Below are 12,163 nucleotides of genomic sequence, written 5' to 3' on the forward strand. Positions count from 1 at the left end.
AACAATTCACACCCTGTTGCGAGGTCCTCGTTGACGCAAGAAGAAGAAAAAAAGATATTATGTACTAGCTGGAATTGAAAAGAATCATGCACTATTAGTTATTACCGCTTGGCAAAGCTGTTGATTCGGACCTCTGCTGTCAGCAACAACTGTCAAGATTATAGTAGATCATCAAAAAAAAAACAAATGGAATTTGCAAACACAAAAGCACCGTCCTCTGTTATGACAATACCAGACACGTACTTATTTAGCTACCCGCCAAAAATTGAGAAAATCCTATAGTAAATTTTGATGCATCTGTGTAGTTTGGATCTTGTACCATAAAACTATAATTTGTTTTGGCCCCTGCCGAACTCCCTTGATCACGCTATCTTTGTCCCAGTGAATGAAAAAAATAACGCAATAATAACTTGTCACAATTTTTCGCCCAAAAACTACAAAAGCTTTTGTAGTTTTTGGGCGAAAATTTTTTTTTTTTTTTTTTTGAGATTTTGGTGTCAGCACTGCGCATACTTAAATTGATAATACCATTTCAAGATTTGCTTTAATTTTAGCTTCAGACAGATCGATACTTTTTCGACAACTCGATATATGTACATCGACTTACATGTATAACCGATATCGCACAATGCTATAATATGTGTACTGATATACTTTCTTGTACTGGTAGCGAATTTTTATCTCATTTTTGACGCATTTCATAAGGAGGCTTGTGCGTCCCGTCATCTTAATAGGTCCCATTGCTGTTCTTGCTTTAATAGGATTGACGCTCAAATAAGCAAAACAGTCCAACTGTAGCGACTCGAAAGAAGGCCACATCTTGCACAGTCGTGTGCGATGTTTTCACGCAATTACAGCTGTTAATGGAACTCAGAAGGTAAACCTGCCTTGCCGACTGCCTGCGAAATGGGAGAACACCAGCTAAATGCTACGCTAGCTCCCACCTCCGGGCTAGTGGTTCGCTATGGCTAACCAGGCCCAGCAATGAGACGAACTGGCAGGCACAGGACAGTACTAAGTCGGATGGAGTAGAAAAAACCAGGACATTTTGCGGATTTTGCAGGAAAAATGCGTGTGAACAGTAACAATAGGAAGGAAAAATAAATGGACACTGTTGAAAGTCGACCCAGGTTCGAATCGTGAAGGGAACTGAATGTAGGGGACTCGAGACCGCAGGGTGACGAGTAAATGAATTCACTCCTGTTGGTAATAGAGTCATATGACTGAACCAATGTCACTTCTTGTAGCTTTTCAGTGAGGTCTCGGATGGGTCGGATCAGTGCACAGTTCTGTGCAGGACTGCATAATCTTCGCTGCTCGAAAATTTTTATGGGTCTACTATGTTAAGCTGTCATCAAACCCAACGTTTCTATTTTCCAATTGAACTATGGCCTATATCCGACAGGAGCTATTAACATATTATAGGTGCATTAAACATATCAGTTTTCAACTAAATTCATAATACAATTGAGCTGTCTCCGAATTCGAATTACGCGGTCAATAGTCAGCACGCACCATTTCTGTTTGACACTCCCTGATTTTACGGCTGGCTGAACGACACTAGCCCGTAGAATCTGATTCAGTATATCCTGTGACTCTTGATTTGTTGGAACGAAAATGGATTGCGTTTCGTTCTGCCGCTGATGTTGATGATGCGGCTGCTTATCCGGCGAATGCTGTTGTCTCGGAGAAGACTGTTGATCACCATGCTGTTGTTGCTGATCTTATAGTGTCTCTTTATCCTGTTGTTCATCAAGAAAATTCATAGAAGACCGCAAGTGAGGATTTCGCTGTTCCTGTTCGGGGGCATTAAGTAAGTTGTATGTCTCAGCCGGCTCGTAGGTGAGCTCAGGCAGCCCCCGGGCAAACTTTGACGTAAAGTGAGCGTACGACAGGACTGAGCACGTCGACCTTGGCCCCAAGCTAGGTCCTGCACGTCACCGACCTCGCCGTCAGGACATTCGCGGTAGCGTATAGCAGCCGACTTCATCACGGGACAATCGGCAGCTTGCGGTAAAACTAGCGCTTCAAAACGTTTTAGGTTGGCCTGAAAATAGAACAAATACGTTGTATCCCCATCGATTCGGCTGTAAGAGCAGCTGCAGGAACGCTTTAGGCTCCTGCTAGAAGGGACGTGGCTTTCCAAAAGCAACATAAGCAGTGTGGGGTTTGGATATCAGACAGCCTTTGCCTGGTCATCAATAATTAGGGTCCGCTCTATCTGAGGACTAGTCGCGCAGTGCGAACAGGCGAATACACACCCAAGTTTCGAGTGCCGCGTTCTTACCTGTTTACTCGAGGCGCGAATTTGTGGCTGTATTACGTCGGTGTATGGGAGAAACTAATGGGACAGTTTTCAGTTCCCTTTCGTTTCCAAGGTTGGGTTAGAGTGGCTGAATAAGCACCTTATAACCCATGAGCATCAATTAAATGTTGTGTCGAGTTAATCCTGCCTATATTAATTGATAACTGTTGTGATCAGCAGCAGAGACGTTGACTCGTTCAAGGTTAGCAGGTTGAATCATTGTTATCACTATCAATTCATTGTATTTGCGAAGATAAGCGTAGATAATAATTATGCACCTGCAAGTTTATGTCTCAGATGATTGCCGATGGTGCCATTGAATTTCACGGATTAATTAGTTTTCGATTCGCTTTAATATGCAACCATAATCAGAACATCGTAGACAGAAAAACCTGCGCTTTTCTTCGGCATTTTCAAATAGATACATCACTTTATCTCACTTAACTAACGGCATGATCTTGGACGTTTGACGATCGAACGGATTGACGTTTTCTTTCGGTTTTCATTTCCCGCCCCAGCTCAGAGTGGAGACAGTCAAGAGTTAGACAACTGACACCCCAACGATCGAGTGCCTGACGAAAAAGCATCAATTCAAACAAGTTATTCCGACGGCAAAATCAATATAGATCATGCCTTCGTTCGTTGACATTAGTAGGCAAATGCTGTCGAGACACATGGCCAGCTATCTGCCCTGTGATGGACGGGTCCGTCCTACACGATGACGTAGTTTCCGATTTTCGTTCACCTCACTCGACAGTTGTCATTAACGTTTTACTGTCCCACAAAAACACGAAATGAAACAAGATCAGCCGATTAGGACCCATACTAGACATCAGTTCGCCAAATTGGATAGGTGTAAAACTATCGTATACATGGATCATGCACAAACAGCCGGCTGCAACATCGACGGTGGTCCGCTTGCGCAGAGGTCCGGTATGGCCGAGCGTCATTCGGCTGGATGCCGGAAGGTAGCGGCGCCTTAACGCAACCGGCAGAATATTGGAACTTGGCCTCCCAAAGAGTAGGCCATTCTGGTCCTTCCTCTAATTTTCCCTTTCCCTTTCCCTTGTTGTCCATACCCCAAAGCCCCTTGGGTCTTTGCGAGAGTGAAACTCTTCCCTGCTGTTGTTCCGCCGCTGGTAGTTATCCGCCGTCCGACAACTCTGTACCCTACCTTTCGCCCAAACGAATACAGATATACAGTCATGCACGCGGGCCGGATTCAACGGACATATTTCAGTACGATGCAGCAGCTGTTGCTGCTAAGCCAACTTATATTAGTGTATGTAAACCGATACGTTTCTGGCAGACAAACGCCGAGGCATATAGATCGAACGAAAAAGGGAAACTTCATCCCACGTCCCAATCGTTGTCGTTGATTTCTGTAATTAGCTGGAAGAAGAGCAGCGGCCGAAGGCAACAGCACCAAAATCAACTTAGTACTTTCGGCCATTTGAGAACCGAGATATAACGCTTTTTTCTGTGGATTGCTGTGGGAATTCACTGGGTAATAGGACAGGTACAATAGGCCAAGAGGCAAATGGAAGGACCACGAGAAGCAGTGTTTAGAGAATGGCAGTGAGGCGAAGCGGACAGCCAATCAAACGACGGGAGACATTGAGGTGCGAAAAGCGATGAGTACATTACAGGGTGTGAGAAGAGGGTAATTAGGCGATCCAGAGGGACGGACTAGAATGGCTGGCGACTCCACGAATGCGTTATTTAAAGGTCTGCAAAGCCATCTGTCGGAATTTATCTTTGAGGTCATCAGTGAACAGTTTCCCTTTGCAAGTATGATTGAGTAGAGCTTTAACGTTGCGCTGAATCCTTTTATAAGTAAGCCCTTTTGTAAGCCGCTTCGTGTAAATCGAATGTTTCTAATCCTCAGCTTTTTCCACAGCTGTTGGTGTGTTTTTCCGATACAGCCATCGGTTCTTTATAGCAAGAACGAAACTGATTCCAGCAGCCTGCTTTTTAGGCCCTCCTAATCACTACAACTATGGGCATTGTCACTTTTCGGAACAACGATGCTTGGAGACCAGAAACGTCACTGAGTAGAGCTACTCGCGTTCTTGTCCGCACAGTTAGATATGGACAAGGGTAAGGATAGCCACGACAAGGAACAAACCGCGAAGGCACAAACAAAAATGATCGAGTTTCCGCCAAAAAAAGCCAATCTCACTTTACTAAATTATTGCAAAAAAACAGACAAACCACTATTCGTCGTTGCGGTAAATGCCGTTGTTACTTCAGAGATTGTCACATTGGATTGGAGTTGCTGTCCTTCCTGTCGCAGATGTCGTTGTTGTTATTTCTTTCATCCGTAAAGCTGATTCTTTCAAAAGACATCGAGCAAAAGAGATTTACCGAGCGGGGGTACGCGCCAAATACGAGGATAGATTCAACGATGACAAAGGCGGAGGCGCAAAGGCAGCGAAAGAGGTGCTCATTATCTTTGCTGCCGTCCATATTGGATGCTGACCAAACAGGACGGCAATGCCAGAGGGAGGGTGTCTGCTACTGGTATTATAATCCAGCTTCTGCGGTCAAGATCCCTCTTCCTGTGTCCGATAGACCCTTACGAAGCTTCACCTACCAACCGCCGTAAGGCAAGAACCGAACCAGTTAATCGTCATGAGCCATTTCCCCATCTCTTAGTGGAGTAACTCACGTAGAGACGGCAAACCATTAGTTCGCGCTTTCGTCTCGTTTTCTCTTCAAACGATTCATCCCAGTGGGAACCTGAAAAGCGAGTCTTTTTTGTGGCCTATAAGTTTACGAGTGAGAGCTGAGCCGGAAGGCGTGTAGAAGTCCAGGCACAGCTATGCTACGTAAAACAGATCACAACGAAGATCGCAGTTCGGATTAGCTAGTGAAGAACATCGCGAGCTGTCGCCTGCGAGAAACCACTGAAGAGCCTGAGTTAGCGTGGACATAGAGAAAATAGGGACCAGACAAGACATAGTAAGGAGAAAAGAACTTTGAATAGAAAACTAAGGAATAGAAAGGAGCAAAGGGCGCAAAAAGAAAATGAGTCTACGGAAAAAATGCACTTTGGCTCAATGTAGAAAGAATAAGGTGAATTCTCTGATGTGTTTTTTTTTATCTCGCCCTCGGTACCGACACTAAGTGCACGAATCGTGCCGCGTCTATTATATATATCTTTTTCTGGTCGCATTTCTTAAGGGGGTTGATGTCTTTTCATGGAAATCATCATCTTGAAATCCGGACATCTACAATGGTACATCATCCAAACAAAAATCAGTAATCCATAAATTCCAATTAGAATAACATAAGCAATAAAATATATTTGAGGGTAAGATGGGATAAGCAAGGGTTCTGGCGTTGTATCCTGGTGCTTATGTTCTATTTGTTACTGGATACCTTTGTAGAGGGATGACTGTCACGTCGGAGAGTGGTGGCTTAAACTGAGTAATGTATCATGCTCTGTTCCTTGCACAGATAAGTCCACATAAGTTATTCAATTCTATATTGAATCAACCATTGTCGTATTATTAACGCATGTAGCATAGTACTAAAGCGCAGTTAATTAAAATGCTTGGCAACCGAAGCTTACATATCATTCTGCTGGCCAAAAATAGACTTTGGTAAATTTTTACGAGAAATCAAGATATCCTTTGGGCTTGGTCAAACTTCCACTGCGAAAGACGCACGACACGAACATGAACGTATAGATAGATAGAAATAATCGTACGTGAGTCCTCGCTAGGTGCTATGTATGCAAGTAGAAAAAACTTAAGGATAATCGAGATTTGACGCAATATATATAACAATAAAATCTATGTCTACGTATCAAAAACAACTACATGTATTCTGTTGTCATCTTCTCCCTAATTAATTAATAACCCAGACGATTAAACCCAAGAATGAACTTTCGCTGTACCTACTTGGGCCGTTCTACCTGCCAGTGTCCTTGCGATTATTGACGGCTGAGTTTACTTATCTATCTTGTGGCCAAATCATAAATGTCCCATCGTTATGTTAGACTGTTACAAAGCAACAACTAAAAAATAACAGTTTACATAATATATTTTTGTATCGACGTCGTTCTTTCGATGCACCAGACTACTGAGCCGATGCATGAGTTTCTTGAGACAATAAGGACCACACTCATTTTGGGTTTGTTTAACTCAGCCTTGTCGTCTATCTCCGTGCAATGGTCATGCAAAGCTGATGCAACACGAATCGCCTAGAAACAGAGCGGCATAGAAAAGACTGAATCTTTCAAAGCCCTAAAGAGTTATCGCCGGGAGTTCATCACGGGCGACCTCAAAAACTTCAATGATTGTCAGGCCTTCCCAGAGGCTGGCATTCTCACAGGCACCACTCACTGATGCGTCCTTGCAGGACCGGTAAGACTTATTCATAGTTTGCAGAAAAGGCCCCCCAGAGGAAGCGATAGAAAAATAAGAATGAAAGCATAAACGGTCGCGAACCGTTCTTTCTCTCTCTGGATACCTCGCTGTCCTTCAATTCGCTCAAGGAAGAAGTCGGAATACATGGAATATATGTGGAGGGGGAGAGAGGGAGAGAGAGAGAGAGAGAGAGAGAGAGAGAGAGATAACGGTTATGTAAAAGATTACAGGTATGCAGGACGTACACAGCAGAGATAAAATGGTCTCTGCATTGCCTTTCGTATGTCCGTGCTCGTACATTACACTATATAGGGACAAAGACCAGAATGGACTTTTCTAATCGGATGCAAATAGTTACGGTCACGTCGAAGCTTCATTTAATAACAGCAGGGAATATCGTATTTAAAAATGTAGTGATCCCTTAGTGGAATAGCAGGTATGCTGGTTTTTATGTACCAAGATTGTGTACAAATGGCCGTAATATATACAAGCATTTTCTGCAGATCGGTTCGCAGAATCCCAACCTTACCTGCCAATGTATACATTGGCTTATTTTTTCACACTAGTTTTCGCGTAGCACTTTTCTTGTATTTACTGTGTGGTTTCACAAAAATTTACAGGGTGTAATGTCGACATTTTTTACAATATACTTATTATAATAAATCAATAATACGCTTCTTGATAAATTTTAGTAATACTAATGATATGTCCATAGATAAAGCGATTCACGGATTGTCTCCAGGTCGACTCGTTTAAGTCATTCCGGTATGCCTCTTCGCTTTATGTCCATTACACACTAATATTACTGAGTATTATTAAGCATTTTTTATTACGTGTGTCATAAACCCAACAAGTATTTGAACAATCACAACTAGCGAAATGTTGTTGGCCACTGGCGTCGCCTAGGTTCATTCAGTGTTCGAGAGGACCAACCATCTTGCGCTCCATAAATCGATAGGTGCACATGGGAATTGAACGAGTTTTACTGCCATCGTAGCGGTTGAAATGAATAGTGCCGCACTACAATCGGGTTCAAGTTGACCATTTGGGAAATCGATTTTTTGTTGCTTAGGTTTGTGAGAACTCTGGCCACGTAAATGGATTTTTGCCCACTTTACCTTACTTATATCACCATTTTTTAGATCAGAGATAAGTTGCATGGCATTTTTGCTTCTTTATGTCACACATGTCCTAATGCCCTTGCCATTTAAATGAACTTGTATGCAACTAAAAACGGGTCAGCTGATGTGCGTAGGATCTACGCCTGATGCGATCTTTTCCCCGTTTGCCGACCTGTCAACAGCAGACATCAATTTCTCTTCTATCCCAATGTGTTTTACGAACGTACAATTTCCCCTATATCGATCGTAAAGCTCACAAAAATATCTAATTTTGCTTCTCAAGCACATAGTGATTACATTCAAAACGTTTCTCTCGATCTGATTCCGCCAGTTGATTATATTTCGCTGTTCGTCCGTATACTACAATTGAAAACGAGTACGAGAGGTGGCTGATGTGGTTCGTTTAATCATAGGGCTTAGGAGACCTCGCGGGATCAGCTGCGGGATTGTCTTCAATCAGAAATCGACTCAGGAAGATGTGTACATACTTAATAGCTATGTGTGTTAAAGGGGCGACCTATCTGAAGGTTTTTTCACTGTACCTATGTGTAACTATGTGTTACAGATGATACTATCCAATTGCAGGTAGAGGCTTTGTCGTTATGCGGTCAACTCAAGTCATGATTAGTCTCATAAAAGTAATGATAATAACACCATTGTTATCATTGTCGTGTACGTTGCTATGTAGGTTACAGCATTCTTTCAATTGATGCATATTCGGACTAATACTTTTTTTTTCTAGGGCAAATAGTAGGACAATTGTATTTTGTTGTAGAAGAATTTTTTTTGGCCCCAACATCATCCACTGTTCACGCCGACTATGAGCCCATTAATACTTGTTCTCTTAGATGTTCGAAAATTACATGTCGGGTTTTAGTGGCCCAACTGAATGGGTTTCACACTCATTAGTTGGCTCATAACTCAGTTAGTTAGCATGACGGCTAACTCTTTCTACTATAGAACCAAACAGAATGCGCCCACGGCCTAGGCCATTTCACTAAGTGTCTTTAGAATTTAATAGGCACGCACTTATCAGCCGCGGTACTACAACTGCGCTAACTACTAGTACAACACCTTACGTTTTCTCGGAACACACTGAAGGTCGATGATGACGGTGTTGACGTTGATCGTGAGTCAGTTTCATGACTCGCTGCATCCCCTGAGCAAACCATCGCAACGGTGCAAGGACCATCGCCTTGATCTTCACCTCACCAGCAAGCGTGCTTGTCAGAAGAGGCTCCAAGAGCCACTAGCGACGTGTTAACGCCCAATGGGCTGGGTCTTCAAGCTGCTATAAACCTTGACATTAATCATTTGAAGTGTATGTGTAGCCAGTGCGAGGTACGTACGAACCTGGCCGAAAACGAAGCTACGATTAAAATTTTCGAGCAAAAACCGGCGAAACTCAATGTACAGCACTCAACGGGGGTCGCTTTCGAAACTTTTCGTTGTCTAAGGAGAAGGCTTTCCAAACAGGATCGGCACCAATAAATCTTTGTTGATGGTGGCCCCGGAGTCATTGTATTTAATATCAGCCGAGAGTTTTGGTCGCACTGGACGCCTTGGTACAATAGCGTCTCGTAATGTTAGCTGAACCGGATCAACATCCTGCCATTCACACTTCGTGTAAAACACTAAATACGCGTAGAGGCCGACTGAAGACGTTTTAATGACGATGGCGTACGCATGATACTAATCACTGAATAATTCTGCATCATTTTGAGTCTGTCAAGTATCCGTGGCTTGTTAATCTACACAGCTTCGCGGACACAGCTGTCATCTAAAAAAAACACTACAGTATGTCATAGTGAACAACTATAGGTAAACCGGCGAGACAGAGCTTTTAGAAATGCGTTAACATATGAAATACGCTGATTTACAGAATTTAGCGTTCACTGATAAAAATCGTCATCTGTTTGTCTACTTTGACCGGAAAAACGTATAACCTAACGTCGTGACATCATTTGCAGCTTTGACGACAGCGTTGATTTCACGTGAAGAGTCTCACTTCGATGGGTGGGACTACCATGTCACTTTAATAGACCACATTTGAGCTCGTTATCTGAAGAGCACCACTGGTCACCTATCATACATGTAGTAGCAGTACTCGATGAGAAGCATCACCCTGAGCATCAGCTAAAGGACTGAAACACCACTTGAACAGAGAGCGTCGTTCCACGTTAGGCCAGCGCCATATGTATCGTGCGAGCTGATGTGTTGGCGATCTGAAGCAGTTCGTGGGCTAGTTTCGATTGAAACGAATGAATTGTAGTTGATCATACAATGACAGTGTATATGCGATGCGTTCAGATATCAACAAATCTATCCAGAATTTTTGAGGGTTCCAGGTTTTGGGCACTTCCGGTTGCCTAAGCCTCCTTGATATGTGCCCATTTCGGCCAAACATCAGCCCACAACTGGACTGTGGTACTGACAGTAACTGTTTTTGCAGCACGCATCATGAGCGTATCAGGAAGATTCTGTCTGTTGTCAGTCTCATCGTAAGTTTCCAGCGTCGCTGCTTTCCGAACGGCGCTTAGAGTTGAGGAGTTTTTCATCGTTCGCATGCCACCGATCAATGAAGATCTTTTCTTGCTAACTCAATCTTCTTTGCTTATTTCCTATCTATTGTGAAGTACTTGTTATCGCTCTACTAGCTACAGCATCGACGCTGTCGAACGTTTACAAGATAGCGACTGAAGCGACGACGCTTTCGCTCGCGAAACGCGCACCACGCGAAGACTATTCGCCCGTTCAGGTTTCTCCGTGCACTTCTTTAGCCAGCAGAGGGAGGAGAGGCAAGGTGAAAATACAACACAGTAAGTGACACAGATCGTACCATATCGAAAAGAGACTAGCCAATCTGCCGTTTGTCTGACTTCGACGTCGGTTGGGCCCTACAAGGAAGCCCTACTGTGGCCGGTGCCCATGGGATGGTATCGCGGCTTCGCAGCCGACTTTTTCCTTCTTATTTGCCCCCCCCCCGGTTGTCAATTGGCAGGCGCACCTATAGAAACGTTAACACAGACACAATAAACTGGTCGAATACCTGTGGCCACCTATTCGAAAATTTCTCTGTCTAGGTTGTTCGGCAGATCGTCTAGCCGCTGCCGTGGAATTGCCGTGGCCATTGTGGCTATATGGTAGCAGTCGCATTTGTTCCTTTGCCCCTTCTTCTCGTGTCTAATTGCAAAAGCTAGTACACAGCAGCAAATGCATCACACTGATCGGGAGGAACATAACCGCGAAGATATGCATCAGGTGGTATAGCCGAAGGCCCATGGATCCGCTGCATGCGTGTAGGGCCTTCTAAGTCTTCCACCTAAGGGGAAAAGGAAAGATTTAATAGAGCCTGACGAAAAACACGACAGTGATAGTGGCAGTTAAATGAACATAGTGACAGCACCCACAATGATCAGAGCAAAGAGTCACTAGCTGAATAACTCAGACAAGAGTCAACGGTAAACAACTAACAAAAGTAAATGGGCCTGTAGGATACGTACGTGTCATGTCAACATGTTGTCACACTGTTGCTGCCGCTTGCGGATAGAAGAAACCATATTTAAAATAGCCTGGTATGCCGTTGTGTCTTAACTCTTGCCCTCCTTTTTCTTTGTTACTAGTTTTCCAGCAGAGGAGCTTTGAGCCTTGAGAATGCCCTTTTAGAGAATACAGAGATCAATACAGAACTTCGTGACGGTTTGACGTTGTTCGATGAGTGGTAACCCGTTCTTAAAGCTCGCGTACGCTTAATAATTGCTACCTAGCAGGTAGGTATTCGCCATCTACTGGTTTCCTATGCTAACACGTAGAACTGGACTGCGTGTCGTAAGGGCTAATGATTTTTGAATACCGTGATCGGTCAACAAGTGCGTGTTGTCTAAGTGGACGTAGCTAGGTAAACAACTGGTCCTAATGGTGGTCTAGTTAATACAAAGACCGGTGCCTCGACACCGGCGCTCGAATCGGGGCTGAGTCTATTCTCTGGAGGCTGAGTATATCCCGTTTGACAAATGGGACCGGAATTACGAAATTCCTTATTTAGGTAGTGGGCGTACGGGTGGAAGACTGACTTGATTATTTCTTCAGCTACTTAACAGAGCAGACAACAATTGCGAATTAATACAATTAAATTATTTACCTATTAGTTAGTAGGCTATTGAGGCGACATCTTTGTCCAGTCATGAAGAACAAATACAATGAAAGAAATATAATTTTATTTATATTTAACATTTTCTCGCAATATTCTCAATGATCTTGGATGTCCACTACGGCGCTTTTTCTTTGCAATTCTGTCTGATCAACACATCTTTCCAACAATTTTTTACCACCTCTTAGTCTGAGAATTTACCAAAGCTGAT

The 12,163-nt window shown here is 43.5% G+C and overlaps 1 protein-coding gene and 1 long non-coding RNA gene across 9 annotated transcripts in view; one reads left to right on the top strand and one right to left on the bottom strand.

Moving 5' to 3' along the window:
- Window positions 1-12,163, bottom strand: part of LOC111243708 (homer protein homolog 3-like) — a 49,836-nt gene that overhangs the window by 13,350 nt on the left and 24,323 nt on the right. Inside the window, exon 1 of one of the 4 annotated variants that reach the window (XM_022789673.2) lies at window positions 8,882-10,456. The exons of the other annotated variants lie outside the window; for them this stretch is intronic. Within the exon in view, the coding sequence (XP_022645408.1) occupies window positions 8,882-8,994 (113 nt within the window). The 5' untranslated portion in view covers window positions 8,995-10,456. Of the gene's footprint in view, window positions 1-8,881; window positions 10,457-12,163 lie in introns of those variants that run through there. 4 annotated transcript variants of the gene reach the window in all.
- The window catches only part of LOC111243709 (uncharacterized), a 45,615-nt gene that overhangs the window by 2,503 nt on the left and 30,949 nt on the right, over window positions 1-12,163 (top strand). The gene's annotated exons all lie outside the window — the stretch shown is intronic.

The sequence above is a fragment of the Varroa destructor genome, unplaced genomic scaffold (assembly GCF_002443255.2).
Source record: "Varroa destructor unplaced genomic scaffold, Vdes_3.0 BEIS01000002.1, whole genome shotgun sequence".
In the NCBI taxonomy this organism is placed as follows: domain Eukaryota; kingdom Metazoa; phylum Arthropoda; class Arachnida; order Mesostigmata; family Varroidae; genus Varroa; species Varroa destructor.